This window comes from Babylonia areolata, chromosome 22, assembly GCF_041734735.1.
Source record: "Babylonia areolata isolate BAREFJ2019XMU chromosome 22, ASM4173473v1, whole genome shotgun sequence".
Classification (NCBI taxonomy): Eukaryota; Metazoa; Mollusca; class Gastropoda; order Neogastropoda; family Buccinidae; genus Babylonia; species Babylonia areolata.
This window is the reverse complement of record NC_134897.1, coordinates 16,557,033-16,569,532: the sequence shown is the minus strand read 5'-3', so window position 1 is coordinate 16,569,532 and position 12,500 is coordinate 16,557,033. Positions and strand designations below refer to the sequence as shown.

The 12,500-nt window shown below is 41.8% G+C and overlaps 1 protein-coding gene across 1 annotated transcript in view; it reads right to left on the bottom strand.

Annotated features, from left to right (window-relative positions):
* Positions 1-12,500, bottom strand: part of LOC143297051 (uncharacterized) — a 34,739-nt gene that overhangs the window by 656 nt on the left and 21,583 nt on the right. Inside the window, exons 14-21 of the mRNA XM_076609221.1 lie at positions 11,876-12,106; positions 9,560-9,762; positions 8,701-9,171; positions 7,249-7,383; positions 5,373-5,455; positions 4,279-4,399; positions 3,241-3,313; positions 1-1,367 (exon numbers count right to left, since the gene is read on the bottom strand). The exon at positions 1-1,367 is cut by the window's left edge and continues 656 nt beyond it. Coding sequence (XP_076465336.1) covers positions 1,215-1,367; positions 3,241-3,313; positions 4,279-4,399; positions 5,373-5,455; positions 7,249-7,383; positions 8,701-9,171; positions 9,560-9,762; positions 11,876-12,106 — 1,470 coding nt within the window. The 3' untranslated portion in view covers positions 1-1,214. The remainder of the gene's footprint in view (positions 1,368-3,240; positions 3,314-4,278; positions 4,400-5,372; positions 5,456-7,248; positions 7,384-8,700; positions 9,172-9,559; positions 9,763-11,875; positions 12,107-12,500) is intronic.

Genomic DNA, 12,500 nt, shown 5'->3' with positions numbered 1-12,500 from the left:
TCCACACGGAAACCAAAAAGTATTACATGCTCGTTAAACTTTAAATTTGGACACATTGTACATTTTGTTTAGAGTGATCACATCGCCAGAAAATATGCTCAATATACACAGTGAATTAATAAATCTTTATTTTCCAACGGTGGACATATTGAAACATCGGCCGTTGATTTGGCACACAAACATCCGGCATGCTATATGCATAGAAACAGATCTGAGTAAAACAACACTGAAAATGAATTCAGAAAACGCGAGCAATACACAGCAACAGGGAATTTCACACACACACACACACACACACACACACACACACACACACACACACACACACACACACACACACACACACACACACATTTGAATGAGCAAAGAAAACATGAATGCCGTGACAAAAAGTATGCAACTAATAATAATGATGTAATGGTGATAATGATAATGGATATTTATGTAGCACACTATCCAGATAGGTGCTTCACAAAACACGTTTGTTTACATAACACATTACATCAGTACTACGTACACACACAAACTAAACCATATCTAATAAACACAGCGAATACAAAACATAGGTAAGCACTGCTTATTTACAGATCGAACAGGCAAGGTATACAAATACACCGAAAGAACAAAGACTGTGTGCTACTTTAACGAATTGAGAAGATGGAATTCATTTTAGGTCAATTTGAAATACAACATTCACAGAAACAAACGATGATGTCAGACAAATGCCATAACTAGCGAGCTGATTGTACAAGAAGATTTGTAGCCAAGGTTGGGGAATTTTGTTCATGAATATTTCTCCCTTTGACAATTATACTTTTATAGTTTTGATTATGACTTCTCACTTTTCATGATATTATGCACAACGAAATGGAAAGACTATATATCATATTTGTGCAGTATGGCGTCGTATAGAGGTTTCATTGAATTAAATCTTGTTAATCATACATGTATCTATGCTACACGATTGATGTAAGCAAACAGTCGTTGAAAATCAAACAAATCCAAAAGCAGCTAGAGGCCAAAGCAGTCAGGGATATATGCATTAAGGGACGTGGCCAGACGAACATGGAGTATGGAGGAGGGATGGAAGGAGACAAAGGAGAGAGATACAGACAAAGACAGAGGGGAGGTTACATACTGGGTAGGGGAAACGAAAACTAACAGTGCAGTATCTGCTTCATTTGCGCTGTGAGCTGCTGGCGTGGCAGCATCAGCTACATCATTCTTTCCCCTTTCCACGCCCGGATTTCCTCGATGGTGTCTGGCAACTTCCTGTGACGTGTTTCCGGCAGAAGCCAGATGGAGGCACTGGCAAGGCAGCACAGACATCCCACCATCACTCCTGGGGCCCAGGGGGTCTCTTCAGCCTGATCACACACACACACACACAGACACACACAGACACACACACACACACACACACACACACACACACACACACACACACACACACACACACACACATGTACACGCAAACAGTGGTAATACTCAGAGCGACACGAATGCCTTATACATTAAGGGCTGCAAAACAAACAAAACTCTCAACGACATGATTTCCTGTGACTGTATTTTTCCTCAGGAACAAGGGCAATGGAACTGACAGTGGCAACTGAGCATTTAGCAGCAAGATCTTTCAGTTGTCTTGAGGTAAAAGCTGAACTGAATCCTTGTTGAAAGGATGTCTGCATCATAGTGTGGATAGAGATATGAGACATTCTCGTTTGTTCACTCTGACAGACACAAGAAAAATCAATAACCGACACAACTGTAGACAGCTCCAACTGAACTCACAGCAGCATTCTACCTCACAGAGACAGTATCTTGAAATGAGTACAGGAACTGAATGTCTATCAAGGTTGCTATCAGTCATACAGTCCTGCCCAGTGGACTGAAGTATACAGTCATCCGTAAATATTTACGTCTGGTTCCCCTTATGATCTGTAACATACTGAAGCAAGGTTGTCCATTGGCTCCTGCTCTGTTTTGAACCCTGCTTGGTGTTCTGAAATTTGCACACTTAGATGTGCAACAAACAATCTGTATGGTCACTGAACGTTGAAGTGAAGGTAATCACACCTTAACTCTCTCCATACGAACGGCGAAAGAGACGACGTTAACAGCATTTCACCCCAATTACCATCATCAAAATATTGCAAGCGGAAGGCTCTTATACTGAAGAGGTGAATGTTGACAAAGAATACCACAATTCTGACGACGGAAGCTAAAGGTTGGGTCATTCAGACACCCACTGGACATCCGAGGGGTGTGTGTAGAGGAGAAGAGAGGACTGGCCGTACTGAGTGAGTTAAATGTGTAAACTCCTCTACATTTTCAAGATGAGTCGAGGTGTACGTAAACACTCCTAAGACAATTTCAAAATGGAAGACACTATGCGTATTCAGAATGCACAGAGGCAAAGCAAAATTAGCCAGTCACAAAGAAAGAGGAGTAAGGAGAAGCAGTAGTTTCAGTTGGATAAAGAGAAGAAAGAAGAAGAGGGTTTACCCACCGTCGCAAGAGCACACTGAAGCAGAAAAGATAGACAGCTGCATCATGTCATTAATTTGCATGTCCGACATTTGTGAAAATATGCATTGCTTTGTCATACTTGTATCATAACTTCCAAATTCACTGAACCAATTCGCATGAAATTGGTAACACATACAGGTAATGAACATGTCTATGTTTTATTACTTCAAAATTTGTATAATGTAAGTAAAATGATTATCATGAACCTGTATGTGAATTTAAAACATTGTTCCCGAAATTCATGATATTCTAGAAACAAACTCAACATTTTTGTTCGATGAAAATATCTTATTTAATTTAATTTCAGTAACATAAAGATATTAGGTCTGAAAGACATTCTAAAATGAATCGCTTCTCATAATTATTTGCTTTGGAATCATGATAGTACTTGAATGACGGCGACAACCAAACTAAACAGCACTGATGACATCAAATATTTTTCTCACCATTTGATGTTTCTAGCTTTTTTTTTGCTTTTTTTCCACATTTGAAGGTAACAATACGATGAAAGGATAAAACCAACAACATGATTTTATGCTCACTGACGAATCAGTCCTGCGAAATATCTATTGAGTGATTGTGTGTGTGTGTGTCACACACACACACACACACACACACACACAGAGTTATGTGATTTCTCTTTCACTCAGGTTTACAAAGCTAACTTCTGCTATCCTACAACTGATCCATTGTTGTACAGTCATTACTTACCCACAATAGCAGAAACGGAGCTCCCATGGTAGCTACACGGGATACTATTCCTGCTGTGCCTACGCCAGCAGATCTGAAACAAACACTGCTTTCGTCTGCTACTTCAGAGGATTCCACAGGAATATTAGAAATACCTCGTGTGATGTGATCATTTTACTGAATCCTTTTTTTTTTCTTGGAGGTTTTGTATCATTAAAATTTGTGATTTATATGCATGTGATCCATGCCGTTCGTCACACAGAGTATGACCTACATGGTAATATGATTAGACTCACAAAAGAAAAACTCATTATTCTAAACGAAGATAATATAACTAGATAGACTGACCTCTTATAAAGACCTCGTAAAAATGAGAGAGAAAATGTTGACACACACCACAATGCTCCTTTTTCGGGAAATCAACAGTATGTAGATTTTCGTTGATAGCCGTCAACTGTCTCTTACACTAAGTCGTGCGAGTGACATGCGTGCTGTGCGCGTGCTTGCGCGCGTGCGTGTGTGTGTGTGCCCGGTAGTTGATTGGTGGGTCAGGTAAAACAAGAGCAAGCATTTGGTCACTTTGCATAAGTTTTGAGAACTTTACATATATATATATATATATATATATATATATATATATATATATATATATATGATAGTCAGTCGTGTCCGACTATGACCATCAGAACAGCAGAGGAGGCAACTCCTGTTCCAACTAATTGGGCTAGAATTTGATTATAGTGGAGAGTGTCTTGCCCAAGTACATCCCAACTCTCTCGGCCAAGAGGGTTTTAGGACAGTCGACGTTGGGATGGTTCCCAAAGGCCAACTAGCCCACAATGCTGCAGCACGAAGAGCCAGTACAACTTTGCCTCCTAGTTTGAGAGTCGTAGTCCTTCACAAAAGACTAAGCTGTAAATGGTTTCCCATTGACTGGAGAAACCATTGATAATACAGCTCTCTCTTTGCTGTTGGCCCAAATGTAAAACTTATGTCAATCTGTGATATAAGCCGAGTGTTGGGCCGAGAACTTTACATATTGATGCATGGCCTACAGACCTCATGGTAGTGGGGAAGACCTCCATGATGTAAACAAAGAGCAGAGAGAAGGAGCCACTGACAGCGAACATGCCCACGTACTGTGCTGCTGTGGCCAGGGTCATCGTCAGTCCCTGCCCACCTGGTTCACATAATTACACACATGCCCAGACAAACACACATGAAGGCAAGAATACATACATGTACACACATGCAAGTTGCGCGCGCGCACTCATGTTTTAAATAAAGAAATAATTTCACCAGATTTCCTTCTATAATTTTTTTTTTCAAAATTAACAGCAGGTTTCCCCATACATATTAGTTCTTGTAAACAGATTCGTTTCACAACATTCTTCAAAGGTTTCTACAAGGCATATAATATCAAATGTTGAGATGATAGAAAGTCACGAAATATCAGCTTAGATCATACACAATTTTCAATTCCATGACAATAAGAAAAATCTGCACGAGCAAGTTGTAGGACAGGGAACGTCATTCACAAAGAAATTATATTTACAAGTGTACTGATATTGTGCCCTGCATTTTTATTTGCGTCAAAACTGTCGTAACTCCTTCCATTTTTTCATTCTGGAAATTACGTGACGCAGCAGGGGATTTTCCGGTGTCAGAGTCTCTTTATTATTATTCTTAAAAACATCCTCCAAGTTATCGATTTTGAACAGAAATTCTATTTCACTTCTCTCAGACGGTAGTTAGAATCGAGGGCAAATTTCTTACTATCAATAAAGAGATGGGCATGCATCCCGCAAACAAGCTTTCCATCTTTAAAAAAAAAATCTTTATGGAACTGACTGGCGTCGGGTCTCACGGACTGTCTGAGAAAAGTCTCACCCCCAAAAGCGTTTGTTCCCTTTGGCATTTGCTTCGCTTTAAGAATTTCGGCTTTTTGCACGCAATGGAAACAACATGCAATGTTGGGGCAGTCGGTTTTTAACCTAACCGGTGAACACGATCATAATCGACATTGTCTGACAGCCCAGTCAGTGTATCTCATTTAGAGAAGGTGATTCTGGTAATACCAGCTCTACGTAATAGTCTTCCATGAAAAATGACAGCTAGATGCAAAGAATGTTCATTCTAAGTGTCTTACTCACCCAGCGCTGACAGCCCAACAGAGATAAACAGGAAGGAGCAAGCAAGCAACGCGTAAGTACATGCCAGTGGTCGGCGGTTGAATCTGAAGGAAAAAAAACAAACAAAAAATCAACAAAACACACACACACACACACACACGCAAACAAACACAAAAACTCGAACTTTGTCGCAACAAACAACCACCACCCCTGAAAAATAACAAGATTTGTGAATTGATGCCCTAGGGTTCTAACTGTTTGTTATTTAGAACTGACCAATTGTATTTCTATCCACTGTTTGTTTGTGTTCGCATTTCACTCTTTCATTTTTAAATATCTTTATTGAGGCATTTGGAGGGTTGAGTTAGACTGGCTCAGAATTCTTCCCCTTTGTTTCATACGGTGAATCATTATTATTATTCTTTTTTTATATTAAGAGCGATATTTACAATAACATACTTTACTGGAAGTTTCAGCTTCCCAAGAGGACGTCACTGCGTTCGGACAAATGCTACGCCACGTCTGCTAGGCAGATGCCTGACAGAATCAAAATCAGCGTGCTAGCCAGGCCTTCTATACATGCATATATCTTTATGTACCTTTTTGCGTGGATTTTTTCTGCAGAATTTTTCCAGAGGACAACACTTACGTTGCCATGGGTTCTTGTCCCAAGTGCGTTCTGCATACAGGACCCCGGTTTATCGTCTCAGCCAAATGAACAGACGCTCAATTTGATTTTCCAGTCAAACTTTGGGGAAATGGCAAGACTGGGATTCGAACCCAGACCCTCACGGACGCTGCACTGGCTGATGAGCGCCTTATGGAAACGCTAAAAGAGTGAATTATATGAATTTCTTATTTTCTTTTGTTTTGTGATTTTATTACAGAAGGGAAAAGGAATGATATCTGGGCGTAAGACGGAATTGCTATTGCACAGCTCAGCGTTGCGAATCTAAACTAATTGAAAATGAAATTATCAAATTCAACTCAGTTTATTCTTTCCATACAAATGTTAGAAGGGTGTAAGTATACTGTAAATAATCGTATCAGACATGAAATGTAATTTCCTGTTTTCCGAGAAGGGAGAGCACGGAAGGGAAGGTACTGCTAATATGTGAGTGGAAATGTAGATTTCGTTTGACTTATCAGATCGTGATTCAGAGCGACTGAAGCCATGGAGAATGTGACACTTGGCCAATATGATTATTTGGATTAGAGTTCGACCTTGACCTCAGAGTGACATATTTCACGTTTGGTCGTGCTCGTCAGTTTCATCGCGTGATTCAGCATGATGCTACATTGGGGCACTGGTTTCAGTTTCAGTTTCAGTAGCTCAAGGAGGCGTCACTGCGTTCGGACAAATCCATATACGCTACACCACATCTGCCAAGCAGATGCCTGACCAGCAGCGTAACCCAACGCGCTTAGTTAGGCCTTGACAAAAAAAAAAGGTGAATAAATAATAGATAAGCTTACATAAATAAATAAATAAATAAAAAATATTAAAAAAAAGGTAGTAATAATAATAATAATAATAAAATAATAATAATAAATAAATAAATAAATAAATAAATAAGACAACAATGATGATAAATAAGCAAATAAATGTAAAACATGAAGACACACATTCACACATACACCCACACATGCAAGTTGCGCGCGCGCACTCATTTTTTTAAATAAAGAAATAATTCCACCAGATTTCCTTCTATAATTTTTTTTTTCAAAATTAACAGCAGGTTTCCCATACATATTAGATCTTGTAAACAGATTCGTTTCACTGGGTTATTTATTAATGCTGATTACTCTAATTCAGAAAGTTTTTAACAGATAGCTAAACTCGCATTTCTGATGTCAGAACCCCGAACACGTACACACAGCTCAGGAATTGACTAACCTATGCATGAGAAAGAGAGCCACAATGTTGGATGGGATCTCTTGGAGGTTCAGGAGAGCAAAGTTGAGGAACCTGTTCCCAGAAAGTTTGGCAGATCCAAGCATCACCACGAAGTAATACAGACTGGATGTGGCCCTGATCCACACAAGAACACTGGTAAGCATATCGACGTTACAAATTCTTACAAGAAAAAGGTGGAATATGCTGCTTTATAAGGCAAACATGGTAATAACATGAAGGTAATGGTCACAATGAGTAGATACACTGCAAAAACTGAATACGTTTGAGAACAGAAATGTATCTACAGTGCCGAACACGTATACTTACCAATGTACTTTGAAGCACAGTTACTATATATTAACATGTTCAAACATGTAGATCTAGTCTACCAGCATCAATACCATAGCAGAAAATGTTAAAGGCCAACTCTTAGCCACTGTTTTTTTTGGGTTTTTTTAATGTATCTATGAATGCATATTGTTCATAACCAGGAAACGAATACGCAATAAAACTAAGTGGATTCTTATATGAGTTTGTGTGTGTGTCTGGGGGGGGAGGGGGGCGGGGGGGGGGGGGGGGGGGGGGGGGGGTTGCGCGCGCCTGCGTGCGTGCATGCGTGTGTGTGTGTGTGTGTGTGTGTGTGTGTTGTGTTGTGGGCCTTTCGTTTTGTTACTTGAAAATAAATGTCTTTCATGATTTTCGCATTACTTATTTACAAAACAAACTACTCCAACAATGGTAGAAAAAGAGGACGCAAAACACTCAACCTGATTTGATCATTACGACAGTACTGATGTGGCACTGTATTATCAAGAAAACTTTCTGCATTGTCAGAATATTCAACACTATATTTGTCATTAATGAAACAATAGTGGAAGGGTAGATAAGCCAGAATATGTTTTTCCAAAACAAATAGCCTTAAACTAAAATTAGCTCAAAAACGCTTGTGGATGTTCTATGTTGCGAGTTAGAAGCATGAAGTCTTTGACGCTAATAATCGTCAGTTGATTCCGTTATGGTAATTTTCAGTAGCAGTGGCTAAAGTACAATCATTTCAATGGAGTTGAAAGCTTTCTTCCTGAATCTCTGCATACGATGACCCATATAGGAAAATCGTTTCTATCTTTAATGTGTTCTTCAATAAGGCCAGCGTTATCATCATTTGATGCAAAGATCGTTTTTCCCTTGCGTTAAGTGTGCTACACATTATTCATGCTACAGAATTGAGAGAAAATGGTTCTGAGAGATTGTGTCTGTCGCTACGGGATTAATGATGTGATTTGTTTTGTTAATATATGAAAGAACCAATTCCACCAATTATGAGTATAAATGTAAACAAAATATTCATCGAGATATCTGACAGACATAAAGACACACACATACACACACACACACACACACACACACACACACACACACAGAGAGAGAGAGAGAGAGAGAGAGAGAGTTTACCAGACAAATGTGACGACAAAAAGTGGCACAAGAACGGCACAGTGTCGAAACAAATCCAGCACTGTGTACTTTGCGGAGAACACCTCAGTTTCTGGCATCAGCTGGCTGCTCCCTTCGTCACTGTCATTACCAGGACCACCCTCCTCTGGATCTCTTTGATCCGACGCACTGCCTCTTCTCTCAGCAGAAATATCATCAGTCTTCTCATCATTCAACTTGTCTCCGCTCACGTCTTCTTCGTTCTTGTCTTTTTTGATAACACTTGATTCGGTAATCCGTTCTATGATTGTAGGGGAAGAATCCGTTTGATCATGGTCATCAAAGTTGTTACTCGTGACGATAGGTCTCTTCATCAATGTCTGGATTTTCTCAAAGTCTTTGCCATTCATCTGACAGGCTTTCTTCAGGATTCTCCCTGCTTCTTCAATGTTTCCAGTTGCTAAGAGCCAGCGAAGAGATTCGTCCAACAACCTGGACAGAATGAAGATGTTTGAAAACGGAAAGAACAAATACCTTAGTTCAGAAACTGAATTCACTTCAAAACTGAATAGAATAATCCTCAAAATAGAGTGGAAAACCACTGAAAATGGGTTACGATATCTACTAATTGTAATATCGGTTCATGTATGCAGGAAAATTGCGGGTAAGATATATGTAGGATGCAAAACCAGAACTTTACCACCATGAGGCGATTTACGTTCGTTGTATTTGTGCGAATGTGTGTGTGTGTGTGTGTATGGGCACGCACGCGTGAGTGTGTGTGTGTGTGTGTGTGTGTGTGTGTGTGTGAGAGAGAGAGAGAGAGAGAGAGAGAGAGAGTGATTGTGCAAAGCACAAACATACACGTGCGTCGGTTTACCATGGTGAAAGAAGACTGAAGACATAAAGAGAGTAGAAGGCCAGGCTGAGGTATCTCCAGGACACTCCCTGCAGACAGTAGGCCACTATGGCCATGAAGACACAGCCTCCGGCCCACATTGTGTTGGACATCACACTTCCAATGCTTCGCCATTTGCGGTCTATCAGCTCCATGAACATGATGAAGCCTGAGCGAGTCATGGCCTTGAAGGCACACAAAGTATATACAAAGTGAAACACACACACACACACACACACACACACACACACACACACACACACACACACACACACACACACACATCATTACACATTTCCCATCCTCAAACCTAGGGTAGGCTCCTATGGACTGACTAGCAGTTGGGTTTATGAGAAGGTCAGGCATCAGTTCACCGTCCCCTCTCGTTTTTGTTCCAAAGCAGATATGTAGCTTTTATGGATCACCCTGCACGCTTTGAATCCTGTTTGGACGGGCGAAACAGCCGAGTAGTTAAAGCATTGGACTTTCAATCTGAGGGCCCCGGGTTTGAACCTCAGTCACGGCGCCTGGTGGGTAAAGGGTGGAAATTTTTTCGATCTCTCAGGTCGACAGATGAGCAGAACCTCAAGTGCCTAAGGCCCTGTCGTGTGTGTATGCATTCCGAAGATGAAATATGCACAGAGATCAAGTCAGTCGAAAAGTTTTGCTACCTGGGCAGCACCCTATGCAGCAACGGAGCCCTTGATGCAGAAGTGACGCTGGGCATCGCCAAGGCCAGCTCCGCCTTTGGCAGACTCAACAACAGGCTGTGGAACAACAAAAGCATCAGGCTCAGCACCAAGATGAAAACCTACAGAGCTGTTGTGGTGACCACCTTGTTGTGCTGCTGTGAAACATGGACGACGTATCGCCGTCACATTCAACAACTTGAGCAGTTTCACCAGAGATGCCTTCGAAAGATCCTCGGCATAAAGTGGCAAGACAGAGAAAACAAGAGAACGCTGGCCATTAAGGAGAAGAATGAGCGAAGGAAGCAGGGCTCAACTTCTGGAGACGTTTTCCCTTGTAACACTTGTTGGAAGTGCTGCGCATCCAGAATCGGCCTCTTCTCCAATATGAGGACACACACCAACAGATAAGCCTGCCTGCCTACTCATCCGTCGAATCGACGGGAGACTCCATCATCATATATATATATATATATATATATATATATATGTGTGTGTGTGTGTGTGTGTGTGTGTGTGTGTGTGTGTGTGTGTGTGTGTGTGTGTGTGTGTGTGTGTGTGTGTGTGTGTGTGTTGTTGTTGTTTGTGTGTGTGTTATATGTGATATATTTTGTGTCCATTTTTGGAAAGTACTAGTGTGATGTATAAAAATGCACGAAAGAATTCAACAGTCGTCCACAGGGAACTATCGAAGTTAGGTCGCCAGGAGGCCACATACCAGAGGAGACCCTGCGCTGCTGCTGAGTCACTTCGGTGGTGTTCAGTGGTGCCTGTTCTGATTTAACGTACTTAGGACACCACCTACTAAGCCCCCTACTAACGACAATAATGGCTTAGTTGCGGAGCCAGACTGAGTGAGCGTCCCTCCCAGAATGGAGACCGCCACCATCTCTCTCAAACAACAGCCCTCCATGAATCTGCCGACACTAAAGACATTGACAGGACTCACCCCAAGCACAGACGTGGTGGGGTTTCGAAACTGAGGTCACCATGAGAGCAGGGCATGAAAGGCCACAGACTTTGAGACTGTTTTGCTTATATTAATGATAATAAAGGAGGAGGCGGATTACGATGACGATGACGACGTTGCTATGGAGGTCCATTTTGGTTTGGGACTGCGTGACAAGGCTGTACTCCGCGCTTCCTGTTATAATTATATCCCAGGGTTAACCAGGCCCGAGAGATACGGACACTTGCAGTGTTGGTCAGGTAATTAGAGCAACACACCCAAAGAAGCATCCTTGAAGTGGATGACACGCGACTGTGTGGTCCGACTCTCCCCATTTAAGCCCACACAACTCTCAACTCTGGGTAGGAGCTGGCCACGGGCTGAAAAACCCACCTCCGCTGGGATTAGAACCCGCGTCCTCCCAGCCGTCAGTCCGCGACGCTAACCACTTCGCCGTGGCGGCTGGCAGTCTGTTCATTTCTGGTACAATGAGAAATTTAATTAATGAAAACATAAAGGCTGAAAGGAAGTACGTCTCTCTCTCTCTCTCTCTCTCTCTCTCTCTCTCTCTCTCTCTCTCTCTCTCTCTCTCTCTGTGTGTGTGTGTGTGTGTGTGTGTGTGTGTGTGTGTGTGTGTGTGTGTGTTCTGTCTTTCCTCACCATTGCAAAGAACCCTACAGCGATTCTGCACAACAGGAAAAAGTAGTAGTTGGGGATCAGAGCCATACCGAAGAGGCAAACCATGGCGACCAGGGCACAAGTCATGTACACTTTCTTACGGCCGTAGCGGTCAGCCAGTATTGCGGCCACCATATTGCCCAGCAACTGGCCGCCAAAGACCCCGGTTTGAGTCAGTTTTGCTAGACCTGCCTTCTCACACACCAGTGACCACTGAAAACAGATAATGAATTCTGCTGCTAGCAATTTTCCTAAATGTTATAAAGGATTCTTGTCGACTTCGGTAATCGAATTTTCAGCATTTACATTCAGATCACAAATAACACTACTACTACTTCTTCTACTACTACTACAACTGCTGCTGCTGTTGCTGCTGCTGCTAATACACTACTACTGCTACTGCTGCTGCTGCTGTTGTTGCTACTAGCAACAACAACAACAAAACACTACCACCACTATTACTACTGCTGCTGCTGCTCGTGCTGCTGCTCCTCCTCCCCTTCTACGAACAGCAACACTAACAACACTAATAACAGTAATTATCATCATCAGTCGTACTCAGAAGAAAGAGAAACACCCGTAGGTGCTGGGGAGGACCCAGAGAAGC